The sequence below is a fragment of the Lepisma saccharinum genome, chromosome 18 (genome assembly GCF_977018435.1).
Source record: "Lepisma saccharinum chromosome 18, izLepSacc3.1, whole genome shotgun sequence".
Taxonomy (NCBI): Eukaryota; Metazoa; Arthropoda; class Insecta; order Zygentoma; family Lepismatidae; genus Lepisma; species Lepisma saccharinum.
Window position 1 is genome coordinate 55,878,386 of NC_139246.1, and position 15,873 is coordinate 55,894,258.

At 38.1% G+C, this 15,873-nt stretch overlaps 1 protein-coding gene across 1 annotated transcript; it reads left to right on the plus strand.

The window, feature by feature from the left end:
- The first annotated feature begins 390 nt into the window (after positions 1-390).
- LOC146002290 (cuticle protein 19-like) lies at positions 391-3,639 on the plus strand. The gene is made up of 2 exons (XM_083139998.1): positions 391-405; positions 3,403-3,639. The coding sequence occupies exons 1-2, from the start codon at positions 391-393 to the stop codon at positions 3,637-3,639; spliced, it is 252 nt and encodes an 83-aa protein (XP_082996124.1).
- The last annotated feature ends 12,234 nt before the right edge of the window (positions 3,640-15,873 follow it).

Consider the following 15,873-nt stretch of genomic DNA (forward strand, 5'->3'; position numbering starts at 1 on the left):
CTTTTGAATTGAATACAAATCTATTTTTCCTTTTTCGTAAAATGTTAAAGTTTATATATATATTAACATTCACAATAATATTCAAGAATATTAAATATAGCTAATTATAGTACTATACACCAAACAATTTACGTCTTTATGTTGTTCAGTTTATTGATGGGACCCGGTGAAGTTTTCATCTATGTTACGTATTACGAATGTAAATTTTAATATATGTGATATTTTAAAAGTTATTTACATTATTTTCCAGTTTTTGCTCTTCTCTGTCATCTTATTTGTTCAAGGAATAGAACACGTTCCTATTAAACTCATTGATTATTACGTAAGTATCCATTATCGATTCCTGGGGTGTGTGATTTCAGGTGAGAATGTTCCCACCAATGTCCTTGCATGATTGTATATGTTGTAATGTCCAGGGGGTAGCCAATGTGTTGTGTTAGAATTCTGTAAAAAGTATGTGTGTGCGTGTGTGTCTATTTCATCAATCCATTATTCATTTTTCAATCAAAAATTAGTGGTTAGTCCTCTAAAGACTGGTTTTAGAGACTTAGAAGTAGCCTGTCCTTGGGTGATGTGTGGTCAGGTTATTGAGTATTATCTGGCTTTCTAAACTGAAACCCACCACCTCTTCTTTCCCAGTAGTTGTTCTTATCTTCATGGTGCTGGATCTAAATATGAAATTTAAGGTTCCTTTCGAGGACCAAACCTGGTACAACTTGCTTGAAAGGTGAGAGTGCTATTATTTCATGGTCACGATAAGATAAAGAAGTTAAGTAGAACGTATAATCACAAAAACATGAGTCTATTTCACTAGTTCTACATTAAAAAAACATTCCCAAAATACAATGGCGTAAAAACTGATTGCAAGTTAAATTCGGTGCACTTGATTCTCTGGAATAAATCAAACTGTGGAATCTTAAACCTTATATTTTGGCATATATCTTGTTTATAAGAAATATCATGATTGTGATGAATATCCGGCAAGTAAAAGGAAACATGAAATGATTAAAATAACCAGAATCTTTATTAAGTGTATCGTTCTTAATTTGGGAATTACCTAAAGATGAAAAACAAACAAGAAAACATATATTTATTGCAACATTCAATATTATAATATCATAAACATTGCATTTCATCCTGGTACCTAAAAAAAAATAAACCAGAGCGTCTGTTTGTCGAATAATGGTTCCGCATTATTGTTGTCCTTCATTGTTACATTTCGGGATATACATTTGCTGTTAGAATACCTTTGCTGTTCTAGTTTCCAGGACAGGAAAGGTGTACAGTTTATTCGTGTATCTTCTAACACATACACATATTGCTTCAACTCTTGGTTCTGTACAGCATAGATAATTGAATTACATGATTAAAATACATATTACAAGTGACATGAATATTTGTAGTCAACATATTTCATAACCAAGTTACGAGATTGGAGCATCTCGCCTATTCAGGTTTCCAATACAGGCTAGGATTACAGTTTGTTCTGGAAAATATTTTAAAATATACTATATATTCTCTCCATTTTTATTTATACATACGTGTATTCACGTATTTCTATAAATGTTGGTATTAACGTACCATAGATACAACAGATAATTAATCTACATATTACATGATTATTAATAGTTAACATTGCGACCATATTATCAGACCAAGCACATATCTATAATTGATTTACCCAATATAGGTGTTTTTATGTGACATTTATTTACACTGTTTGATTATTAATATTATAATTAACACTACCACCAAAGCGAGAGGGAAAGGAATGATTAAAATGATTTAGGTTAGGATCGTCCCCAAACTGATAAAGGTTAGCATGAAATGGAGTGTTCTGCTGGACACCAGCAAAGCACGAGTGTGACTTACCGGGGATCCATTGTTGTTGTTCCTTCGGTTTTCGTTGAAAATATTTTCTGTAGGCTTGTCACTCCTGGGATGCCAGGAAGGACTGGGTGAAGACTACCTGAGACTCAAAAAGAAAGATTTCAGAGAAGTTTGTTTGGTGTTGGTCCTAAATTACTAGTAAGATACAATGAAGTCACAAACTACATTCATGAGACAACAAGTTTACAAGTATCCTCTGTATAGGTATTCATTATGCCTCCTGCAGGTTGTCCTACTGATCTTGTTCTTTGCCTCTCAGTAATATATTGTCTGCCTTGACTTACGGAGTATGAACTACTTCTACACTCACCGACAGGAGGCTCTTGTCTCCAGTCGTTATTGATTGCGTACCTGATGTCCTACGACGTCTGGTTTCGTTCCATTAGTCTCTGTGATCTTCTGATTTGTTGTTGCTGTTCAATCGATCACCGAGGTGCTGGTAGCGGTTGCCTGTTTTCTCGTTCTAGGAGTTCCCTTCTGGAAACCTTATCCGCTAAGTCATTTAGTGGTTTCCAATGTTCTGAACGGATCAGGTTGTAAATTCTGTGATGAGGGATCCTAGCTCAAAAATTAGTTATTTGTGTATCCGTCGTTGGGCACCAGAAAAGCTTGTGCTCAAAAGTGTCCTGCTTTCCATGGCAAGTGCAAGTTCCCTGCTCTCTCTGTCCAATGACTGCTAGGTGTTTTCCTAAACATAAAGAGAGGTAAAATATATTTATATATATTTCAGCACAGGACAGGCAGAAACTTGCGCCAGGTTATTTGCACCGAAAGGTTCTTTTCGATGCTACTTACGCAGATTCTGGATATTTCGAATTTAGGTTGTCCGAGTTGCGCTAAACTATTCTATATTAACCTTCATGTTATATTGCAGGCTTATGTTTGACGATATGGCGAAATGGAACGGATCTTGTTGCCGTATGTAAATGTAGGTGAAATTCCTTGTCGCTAATATAACTTTTTTATCGCACATTTACTACAACTGTTATGTATATGCAAGCCTTCGTAGACATTTTCGCAGTAACGTGAAAGTTCATTGTTCTGACGAAATCGATTCTCTCATCCAACTTCAAGTGGATATTCTTCCTCTTTGAATGTGCCATTCCCACTTCTCTCTCTTTCTTGTCTCTGTCTCTTGGGTTAGACTGAACTGCGACCATTCCACTCATTTAGTTGTTCGTTAGCAGTTCCACATACTGACAAAGTAATCATAAAAATGTGTTAGTTTCACTTGCAGGAGTATTCTGCATAATGTAGACCCAATCATTATTAAGTTCATCACTTAAAATGTGAGAGTAGGTAGCACACAGTCTAATATTAGGAGACTCAGATTCATAGAGTTCTTAACAGATGTTTAATTTGGTGTGGTGATTTGTTTCTTCTCTGAAAATATATCCGGAAGAGTAGTAACTAACATAAAATATACAAGTTTAATACACTAGCGACTGTGCAAAATGATCAGATAAGTTAATTACTAAATAAATGTTGATGTTCTTTTGTTTTTTAATTCAGGCGTACCCGAAGTACGAGTTCAAGTACTCAGTGAGCGACCACCACACGGGCGACCACAAGAGCCAGCACGAGGTACGTGATGGTGACGTCGTGAAGGGAGAGTACAGCCTCTTGGAGCCAGATGGCAGCACCCGCACTGTCAACTACTACGCGGACAAGCACAATGGGTTCAACGCCATCGTGCATAAACACGGACACAATTTACATCCAACGCATTCCGCTGGTTTACACATGTGAATCATGTGCCACTTCACTTTGTATGCATATTGTGAAATAAACTTTTTTGTACATTCTAAAAATCAAACGAAAATAAAATATTAATATTTGTATATATTTCTTTCACAAATTAGAATTAGAAACTCATTATATTAGGCCAGATTCAGCATGTGGCTGCCACTTAACGCACAGAGGAAGAAGTATGGAATATAGAAAAATCTAGTAATTAGTCATTGAGGACTAGAAGTGGTAAACGTTGTAAGTGCCAAAAGCGAAAGTGTTGGGAACTCGCATCGTTCAGCACATCAGCCCGTAAGAACGTTCACACTAGTGCCTTTTTACACGCCCTTTGAACTACTTAGAGGGCTACCAGCCACATTTGAAGTTTACCACATTAAAAAGCATGGCACATTTCACTGCTTAACGTGGAAAACGGTGTTTCAGTTATTGTGGCACTTACAGCGTTTACCAATTTTAGTTTTCAATTCCTTATTGTCATAAGAAGCACGTTGTTGTTTGAAAGAACAATCATGAATCTAGTACAGGGGATGTGAGGTTATTCTTAGCAATCTGAATTTAATGATTGGTTAGCTTAATTTTACCTCGCCTCTTGTACCACTTTTGGCTAATTTGCGAAGATGGGGAGGGACGATAATATGATGAAATTGATGAATGGACCCTCACAAATATCCATGCCCAGGCCAGAATTCGAACCCGGGACCCCTGGTGTCGTACCGCGATGTGCTAACCAATCCGCCACGGGGCCGGTTAGCAGAATTTAAGAAAATGAATTCATCAACGGAGGCAAATATTTATGTCATGCATCCATCGCTTTGAGTAATTTAAATATAGTCCATAGTTTCAAACACTTATGATACCGATGTCTGTCATTTTCAGTAAAGATGTTCCAAACGTTACTTTAGGAACAGTGGTAAAAAATGAGTTCTACGAAATTGGTTTCACCATATTTGAGCAAAGTAATCTTGGCAACAACCTATTAATGATTGTTTATTTGGATGAAATTATAGTTATTAGAATACATTTTATTTAGTTAATTAGAAATTTATATTTTATTTGTTCAAGTTCGTCACTACTACAACTTCTTTAATTACTTCCATATTAAATTGAAGGTAGTTCGATGCATTATCATAATTAATATCTTTAATTACTCGGGAAAGATTTGATTTGCCATTCCATTAATATAAAAATAAATAAAGATAAAATTTAAATTTAATGTTATGTGAAAGAAAATGTAACTGAAAATGTAATAAACTGAATACATAAGAACAACGTCAAAATAGTTTGTTAGCTTTGATGTCAAATTTAATTAAATGAATGTATGCAGATATGTCAAAAATGTATAGAATGTAAACATTTCAAAATCCGAATATATTTTACCTGCATATAATAATTTTATATCATAATATATTTTGAGATATAATCGCCAGTTATTACATATCAAAACCTCCGTTTTGGAGCTCTAAACATAGACTCGATTTTTGGTTATTACTCTCAATGCCATCATAAAGTAATAATACTGATTAAAGCAACAAAAATGAACACTTTACTTCATTGTGTAGTGGCAACTCTGTCGCCACGCACTCAAGGAAAACCGGTTTAATTTGTAGTGGAGACACAGAACACAGTTTTTGGGAAGCCATTTTATAAATCTAGTTCCGATTAGCCTATCTTTGCATGCAGTGAACTTAAAGAAAGTCTTTGATCTTGAAAAGAGCATTAGTGTAGTATTTAAAGACAGTGGTAACAAATGTTGACAATAACAGAGATGCGGTTTGCACATCTACTGATATTGATAGCAAAACCTACACTGTCTGAGCGTATTGTGTTTCAATTAGTTTCTTCCTTCCTATTCTCTAGATTAATTGTAACGGTGAGGTTGTGTGTTGAATTGGTGAGCACTGTTGTAAGTGAGCAAATATTTGGAATCAACGGGTCCGCGGTTCCATTGAGTGGAGTGGAAAGGTAATATAGAGGAGCATTTCAAAGTAATGAGCAAACATCACTGGCCATTTTCGAAACAGAAACAAGTTTGAAATAAGCAGGTTGTTTACGACGTCAAAATACAATGTTCAGTGTGTAAATTTACGTGGGGATGTAAGGATTTCCCCCCACAAAACGTTTTATGCCCAACAAAATATGATTATTTTTATTCTTGGAAAGGATGTTTTTATCCCCTTAAAAAAGGGAATTGAAAGCATATAGTAAACCATTTCTTAGCTATGCAACAAGCACAACTGAAAAATCATTTGTATCCATTAATGGTCGAATGAACAAAGGTTTCCATATCGAAAAGTGTGCAGCCCTGTGGAATAAAGAGGACACCATTCTCTAGATGACCAACATAGTCGAACATGTATTAAAGTATTCACAAGAAACTTGTATAGGTTAAATGAACATTAAGTTTGAACTTTGCAATGGAAATTTGGATACGTTTTCCGTGTTAATATTATAGTTGGATGGCTGTTTCTAGATTACGTATAAATGTTATAAATAAGATATAATGACCTATTTTAGAACCAATCTTCTAAGGCAGGGGTTCCCAAACTTTTTCGTTTCTCAGCACCCTTAGTGTTTCAAGATTTTTCCACAGCGCCCAAGTCAAAATGTAGGCCTATCTAACACTTGAAACGCTCTGTTAAGTTTCTTGCCTTAACTTAAAAAATAAACACATGTTTCAAATTCAGAAACATATTACATGCAAGAAGTACTAAATACACATATTTGGAACAATCATGTGTATATCCAATAAATATTGTTTTTTTTCACATTTTTGATCTTTACTGTTTTTTTGGTATTGTATTAATTAACAGCTGACCAGCTACAATGTGAAGTGTCAATTAATATGTTTCCATATGTGTATTTTTGTATGTACATGTTCTTATTTGATTACGCCTTTACTGGACATTAGATTTCCTAATTCCTTATTCTTAGCTTCTCAGTTTGGGCACTGTTTTTGTTTTAAAAAAACATATTCGAGCAAAATTCCAGTTCTGTGTGGTGAACTTGAACGTACTTCAGCCCTAACTATAAAAAGGTCAGTTTGGTGTAACACCAAAGACAGATTTTTATCACTTTTACAACGACGAGGAACCTTCATGTACCGGGACAACCGCTATCCTGGGGATTGCCCTTGTGTCTCCTTTCTTCGAGAGTTTTGAACAACTTATGGTGGCTACACTGATTGGTGGAAAATAATGTAGAATTTGGTAAAGCCAACCCCTGTTGGGAATCCCCAAGTTGCCAATTATACATTTTTTTGCATACATAAGATATGTCATCATAATGCCTACGGGAGTGGTAAGATGCAACGCTATGGAATGCTTCCCACTATACCTGCTGCAAAATTAGTTTGGTATTGACACTTGCGAACCACGTGTTGAAATTGGGTCTACGTCACTGCGGGAGGGTGGGTTGCTGGCATGCGAGCCAATCAAAATCTTCCCAGTGCTTCACCCAGGCCCTGGTTACCTAGCAACAGAAAACGTTTTTCTCGGTGTTGCCGCTTATCGGGCGATTCTTCCTGCGATCAGATTTCATGTTGTTGGGAGAGGATGTGTTTGTTTGTTTGTTGCGTTGCGTTACTGTGATATTTTAACCAGTCCGTTTGTTTAGTGTTTATTGAATTTAGAGTATTCTTTGTTGCATATAGCGTGTTTATTTTATTTATTTATTTATTTATTTGAGTTATCCTGAATACAGAGAAAATCCATTTTATATCAGGATATCAACAGCGAGAAAAATAGAAATTAACAAATGAGAAGCACGCACACATATGTAACAAGAATAATACAATAAAAATAATAAAAAATAAACAATAATAATAAAACAATAACAAGGGTATAACAAATATTAATTTCTCTTCAGCTGCTTGATGCACGCATTTCTGAAAGCCTGCTTAGATAGATGGAAGCCTGGAGGATCAACTAGTGTATTGTACTTTGTTTGTAGCCTATAGAGAAGTGACCTTTGTTCTAGGGATAGCCTTGATGCTTTTGTGTAAAAGAAGTTGTTGCATTAGCTGTTGGTACGTGGGATCCGGATGCGAAGATGTGGCAAGAGTTCGTTAGTGAAAAGTTGTCCATTCATGATTTTTAAAGAAATGTTACATCTGAAACTTGACGGCGAAGGGACGGATCGTGAATTTGAAGAGTGGATAGAATTTCATGTTTGGAAAAGTTTGCAAGGGCTGGGCATCTATGTTTGACTATTCTGATAAAGAAATTTACCACTTTGTTTGTTCTCTTTATATTGCTATCACAGGCCATTGACCAAATACAGGAACCATATTCAAGAATAGGTACGATGCACGATGTAAAGTAGGTTTTGAGGGCAGAAACATGCGTGATATCTGTAAATCTGTAAATTAGCCCAAGGGTTTTCATGGCTCTCGAAGTTATGTAATCTATGTGGTGGATGAAAGTGAGTTTGCTGTCGAAAATGACTCCAAGATCTTTGTGCTGTTGTACGAACGGGATGATTTTGTTGCATAATCTATAGGATTATGGGATTTATTTTCAGATTTCAGTCTTGGCACCAGCGTGCAATGTGTGTGAGATTGTCTTGCAAGGAACAAGTGTCTTCAACTGAAGCGATGTTTCTGAATAACTTACAGTCATCAGCATACAATAAAATTGAGCATTCTGGGGGAATATATTCATGAATATCGTCCATGAAAAGAGTGAAACACAGGGGCCCTAGAGAACTTCCTTGTGGCACACCGGAAACTACAGGGAGCCAGGACGAAGAGCAACCAGATATGATAACCCTTTGCTTTCTATTGTGCAAGTAAGATGAGATTAATTTAAGAAGAGGTCTGTGAATGTTGAATCTGTTTGAAAGTTTATGGATGAGTTTTGTATGAGGGACAGAGTCAAACGCTTTAGAAAAATCTAAGTAAACGACATCCATGTCTTGCTTGGCACTCAGGCAGTTAACAGCGTTGGTGAACAAACAAGCAAGGTTTGTGTCACATGAAGCATGAGGAAGAAAACCGTGTTGAGTGGGAGAGAGGAACGGAGTAGCATGCGCAAGGATACGATTGGAAATTATTTTTTCGGCTAGTAGTGCAAGTGCAGGAAGTAAGGAAATCGGACGATAAGAAGTAACGTGAGTTTTGTTTCCGTGTTTGAGTATTGGAACTATATTTGCTTGCTTCCATGCAAGAGGAAATACACCCTCGGAAAAACATTTCTTAAAGATTATGCTGATTGGTTTGGATAGAATATGGTCTAATCGTTGTAGAAATATGCCAGGGATATCATTAGGAGCGTTAGCTTTAGAACATAAAAGAGATTTTAATAATTCGTGGACTTCATTGCAGTTAGTTGAGATTTGAGAGAGTGTGTAAGGAGTGATGGGCTTGACTTGAGGCAGTGCAGTAGCGGTATTATTTGTAAAGTTGCTGTGAAAATACGAGTTAAAAAGTGATGTGCGCTCCTTCTTTGAAGCAGACTCACCGTTCCAGGAGACTAGAAAGGGAATACGGTCGTGTTGTCGGCGTGAGTTAATTAGCTTCCAGAACATTTTGGGGTTTTTAGCAGCACTTTCCGTCACAGTTTGAATGTAATTATTATAGTCTCTTTGCATTAAGTTTTTGCTATGTTTTCTTAATTGAGTAAAAGTGTTCCGTGTATGAACGTTTGGGACTTGCTTCCACAGGCTCCACGCATTCTCTTTGTTCTTTAGCGTAAGTTTCGTCTCTTCACTATACCACGATGGGAATCGGGATGTTTTTGTTTTCCTTAGGGCACGTGATCTTTAATTATGGCTTGCAAACAGTCCACAAGGAAATCCACTGCTTCTTCCGCTGGGAGGGGGTCCATCATTGTCCACGGTACAAGGCTGGCCACACCCCCATTCAATGCAGTTTCCGCACCAATACCCACTTGCAACATGTGATTTTCCTCCGTCCACGCGTCTCGTTGTTTTATTGTTATTTTTTGTACATAATTTTCTGTGTTCTGCTTGAGTGTGTCGTGTGCTTGTGACAAGAATTTCAAGCACAGGAGGCAATACTCGATGAATTCTTCTCAAAGGCCAAACGCGGGAGATGGTTTCTTCTGAGCGCAAATATTTTGAGCAAGAGAAAAACAATGGGGTCCAATCATTTCTGTAAATAAAGTTTTGGACAGGACTGCTGCTGCTGCTGGTGTGTCTAAGAACAACCATAGGGAAAGAAAAAAATAATGTGGTAGAAATAAATAAAAACAGAAAGAAGAGGAATATCAGTAAACGCGTGACAAATTTAAATACTTTTCAGCAAGATGCTATTCTCGCCATATTTACTCTTATTATAGGAGGAAAGATCATCCCACTGTTGGGAAACTGCGTGTTTCGTTGAAAGATTCGGCATTTTTTCAAGGTGGGGAAACATCTTTAAGGGCAGTCATAAAATCTCTGGGATTCTCATACAAAAAAAAATAATGGACCCAAAATAAAGTATGGAGGCATATGGAGATGTGGAGGTAGAGCTCCACACATTCTCGACCTCGACCTAGGTCATATTAAGGAGGTGATGCGGTGATGTGGTTCACCAACCGCCTTTACCACAGGTTTGCCCCAGGTACTCACTTGGGCTGAGTCGACCCCGGAGCCGCTCAGGATATTTGAAAAAGTTCCACAAACCACCGCGGGTCTCACGCGTAAAAGTCAGACGCCCCACCAACTGGCCTTTGTGCACTTCAGTTGCGGTATATTTGAAAGACGGACAGACTTTAACGGCGACTTCGGAAAGAAATGATTATTCAAAGTGTATGTACAGAATGGATTGAAAAGGTAACCTGTAAACAATGCTCGTTTCATTAATTCGTTCATGTTGTAAGGGAGATGGAAATGAATAGAAAAAACAATAACGCATTCATCATTGTTGTCATCATTGTTATTCCATTTTCCTCAAAAAACAATAACACATTTCATCATTGTTGTTCCTTTTCATAACACGTTTTCCTCGACACAACGTCAGACGGCTGCAGGGCGTACTGTACCGCATGATATGGCAACACCGTGACGCGTGTTCCTTCAGCTCTCATACCAAACTAATTTTGCGGCAGGTATAGTACGGCTAGAAGGCTGCGTTACTTTCGGGATATCATTAAGTAGAGGGTAGTTGCAGAGATAGTTAGGCTAACTATGTGTTAGTGAAAGTTTACCAGTGGTAAAGCCATAGGTACACTTTTGTTTATTTAAGGATTTTGTTTTTCGATTTGTTCAATGCACCTATGGAAACGCTTTGTAAATATGTAAATAGAAACAGCATATAATATACCGATGTAATCCTCCGAGATAAAGCTTTGATTTGCTGAATTAACTCACGGCGCTAATGAACTGCCAATTACCAGTAGTTTATTCACTTTCTGTACTTGAGTATTGCATTGTAAAGGAACCTAGGGACAAATATAAATGTTACGTATGACCCCCTTTCCGAAATTCCGGCGTTACTGTTTATCTGATCTCGAGACACTCAGGGAGAGGTGTGTAAAGAGAGAGACTGGATGAATGAATGGAAGTAATCCAGGATCGGATTAAGGAAGAGAAATGAGGGAATAATTCAAACTGTAAGGAAACGGTTTAGTTTATTGGCCACTATCAAATTTGCATACCCAAAAACTACTTCCCAGTATGAAATACGCCACTGAGTGGTCATCGCCCTCAATGCAGAAAGTTTAATTCGCACAGTGACAGTGTTTTAGAAAACAATGGTCCTATAATATCCTTTCGACATTAGATTCAAGAGGATGGAATTACACGTTCAACGAATTGTGATGAACGCCGCTTCAAACAAAGAGAAGTAGAAGTCACGGCCTAGAAGTAAGGTACAGTAGAAGAGGTGAGACAAGAAACTCTCCCACCGATGTGCTGGATCGGAAACGCGGCAAGCGCATGCGCGAACTTCCCCTATCGTGCACACAGGCAGGGTTGCCGAACGTCTTAATGTTGTGTGAGCACCGAGAAACAATGCGATCGACTTGTCTGTCTTCATTTAAAGTGTGTGTTTGTTTTGTGTGCAGTGTACTTGCTAGCATGGAAGCTTGCAGTTCAGAGAAAGCAAGTAAACTCGGTGGACGGAAAGTAATCCACAGCCAAGGGCAAGAAATTGTATATAATGTATTTGTATTTATGAAAGACGAGGTGGGAGTTCGTATGTCCGAAAACCAGTTGCAAAGGAGGGTGGCTCGCGCATGTGGTGTTTCATTCAGCAGGTGTGAGAAGAATTGTACTAATAGAAAGTAAAGCATGCACTACGTTGAAGAAACACTTTCATACGCCCCATATAACACGATCTCGCCGAAAAATCAAAAGTCATATAGACGAGTTCGATAAGTGTGTTGTTAGGCGTGTTGTGCACGAATTTCACCTTACGGACGGGGAAGGTATCCGAAGGGTTTTGAAACAAAGAATAGAGTTCCAAGGCAGTGTCTGGTGTGTGCGCAAGATAATACGTGACCTAGAGTTTAAGTGGGAAAAGCAGAAAATAATACACAATTGCTTATAGAAAAGGACGAAATAAGAAGTTTACGTTCAACGTACCTCAACGCCATAAAAATCTTTCGTCGACAAGGACAACCCATTGTTTACGTTGACGGACTTATTTTCACAGCTCGACAACAAAGAAAGAAGCTTGGGTGGATGGAACCGCGGCTGCCGTCAAAGCACCGGTGTCTAAAGGGCAACTCGTAATTGTTGTACATGCTGGAGGTTAATGTTCAAATCTGGAAAATCTTTTGGCGATTAATACCATGATATGAATGCCAATTTTTTTATTATTATTATTTGATATATTTTATTTTACTTCGCGTTTTGTGCCTCTTGGCTAATTTGCGAAGATGGGGATGAGTGATGAAATGAAATTGATGAATGGACATTTACAAACAACCATGACCGAGCGGGATTCGAACCCGGGACCCTTGGCGTCGCAGCGCGATGTGCTAACCACTCAGCCACAGGGTCCGGGAGAAGTGTATCACAAATTTGACACGAAACAGTGTTGTTGTTGTTGACAACGCCTCATGCCATAACGTACAAATAAATCCTGCGACTTCTTCCTCCTCCCGCAAAGACATTATGATTCATTCAGTGGCTCGTTCAAAACAACACCCCCTTTGACGCACACCAGAATTGTATTCCTTGGTGAAAATTAACAAACCCAGTTTGAAGATGTTCAAAATTGATTCCATCTTAGCAGAACGCGGTCATTCAGTTGTATGTTTACCACCATACCACTCAGATCGTCTTGCTTAGTTTTCTTGTGTTCTCGTTCTGCGTAGACATTTGACCCGTATGCACTGCCAACCCTGCTCTGTGCGTCCTTCCCCTACGTATGGCTTGGGCGTGAGGCCGCGAGGAGTTTCTTGTCTTACCTATTCTACTGTACGATCCAGGCATTCGCCTTTGGGAACTTAGGAAAACTAATCTCCCGATCTATCACCACGGGATTACTTTATGGGGGCACGTGAAGGACAAAGTGTATCGAATCAAACCATACTCCCTGAATGATCTATGGAATCGCATTGTGGACGAATCAAGATAACTTTCTCTGGATATGCTACAACGTGCACTTTGCAGTTTTTACGATCGGTTGGCATATTGTCAGACAGTCGACGGTAAGCAGTTAGAGCACTTGTTTTGAGGCATTCTGTAAGTCAATGTCATATTTTCTTGTTCATGCTCTCTGTAATTTGCAGTGTACAGTTACCCACAGGAATACAGTAAACAATTCTTTCAGACAAATCTCATTTCTTGCAGTCAGACGTAGAACACCCTATCTCTTCCACGAATGGCGATAGGTCCAAAATGAGTTCGGATTGTCGTTTGTGGGACGATTCTAGCCTAAATTGATGTGTTATACATACCCCTTTCCATTTGAAAATATTGTGTGATATCCATTATGGCGGAATCCAAGATGGCTGCCATGATGGCCACAACCCCCATTTAATGCAGTTTCCGCACCAATGCTCACTTGTAACATGTGATTTTCCTCCGTCCACGCCTGTCCCGATACTTTTGACTAACCCTATAGGTAGTGACATTTAATCATATTCAACATAGCCTTTTTTGTGCTTTGTAATCAGGTGTGTTTTCAATATTTATTACAGACTAGCTGATTACTCGGCGTTGCTCGGGTGTTTAATGAATTCTAACTATAGAGTAAAATGTAACTAATTTTATTTACAGCTATTTAAAAGCATAAGTATAGCATACAATTTATAAACTAATATATTTTACAAATTCACTGTAATATAAATTTAACAACAATTTATGAACAACATTTTTAGTTCCACCTCCATGACCAAGAATAAATAAATTAAAAGGCATTGGGAGTGAAACAATTCATCTTAGCAGCCCTGAAAGCAAAGGATTCCACACTAATATCGGTCGTTTTACATGTAACCCCCTTCCCAAACCCACCCTTAGGGGTGCCAGGGATGTCTTGGAGTTAAACAGCATTGGGAGTGTCAATATTCATCTTAGCTACCCCCAAAACAATTGATTCCACACTAGGGTGTATCGAAAAAAACTTTTTTTCGAAATGTTAAATTGGCTAGTGCGGAAAAGTGGCCATTTGTGATCAAAAACACGTCTGATTTTTTTCAGATTTTTTGGAGGTCGCTTAGGTGGCGCGCATCGACCTTGAAGTTTTGATAGTGATTTGGTTATGCAACACGCACAACAATTTCACAGAAATGTCATTATTTGGCTATTTCATGTGTTTTTTTTTCTGCATTATGGTCGTTTATTGTTTTGTTTATGGGAAATATGTTACATTCGTGCCTTAGAGGAGGTTTCCTATGCTGTTTACATATGCTTTTGGTCCAAAAATTGTCAATTTGAGGCTAAAAACTCCATATTTTTTTCTATTGATGGTTTCCAATTGGTTTCGACTGTGTTTTATTCGAAGGTTTGCCGATATAAAAGACTAAATAAAATATTTTGGTTTTCTAATCGCTAACAGTTCCTCAAGTACTGTCCAGCGCAGCGCTTCGCTTATTTTCATAGCTTATTATGCTTTGAAAATAACCCAGAGCTCACCACGAGGAGGTGGCTGGACTGCGAGCTCCACCCACCCAAATGATGTTGGCAAACATAATTTTACTAAGGGGCAGGCCAAGATTTTCTTCTAGTTTTCTCCTTGAACTTTATAGTCACTTTTGGTTCGAAATGTCGGCATATGTTCTCTAGATTCCAATTTCGCTTTGATGTAGCCATCACGTGCGCTGGCGCCGAAAACGGACACCTTCATTATGTAGTATGTGGAATTTGATCGACTTGTCCCGATTTCTCCCATACCACTTGAGAGATCATCTGATTAATAGGGTCATTCATTAAAACGCATTCTTGGCCCATCCTGAAAATCTCCTGCTGGCTTTAATAACCGACCAAAACCCAGATGGCAAAGAATTAAGAAAGCAAGAGGATTGAAAAAAAGGAAAAAGAATTCGCACTTTTGTTTTACCAACCACCAATTTTAATGCAGACCAATACTATGACATGGTTGATTGGGCTTCATGCTCCCTCCACGAGCCTACGTTGGCCAATAATATTACAAATGAAGAAGTAGATGATTACAATAAAAACAAAAATATAGCGGGAATTCAAGACTTCCCCTGCCACACACAAGGAGTGGAGCGACTTGTGAAAATTATCACAGAGGCTGCTTCTTCCGTTTTCGGCGCCAGCGCACGTGATGGCTACATCAAAGCGAAATTGGAATCTAGAGAACATATGCCGATATTTCGAACCAAAAGTGACTATAAAGTTCAAGGAGAAAACTAGAAGAAAATCTTGGCCTGCCCCTTAGTAAAATTATGTTTGCCAACATCATTTGGGTGGGTGGAGCTCGCAGTCCAGCCACCTCCTCGTGGTGAGCTCTGGGTTATTTTCAAAGCATAATAAGCTATGAAAATAAGCGAAGCGCTGCGCTGGACATTAATTGAGGAACTGTTAGCAATTAGAAAACCAAAATATTTTATTTAGTCTTTTATATCGGCAAACCTTCGAATAAAACACAGTCGAAACCAATTGGAAAACAATAAATGGAAAAATATGGAGTTTTTAGCCTCAAATTGACAATTTTTGACCAAAAGCATACGTAAACAGCATAGGAAACCACCCCTAAGGCACGAATGTAACATATTTGCCATAAACAAAACAATAAACGACCATAATGCAGAAAAAAACACATGAAATAGCCAAATAATGACATTTCTGTGAAATTGTTGTGCGTGTTGCATAACCAAA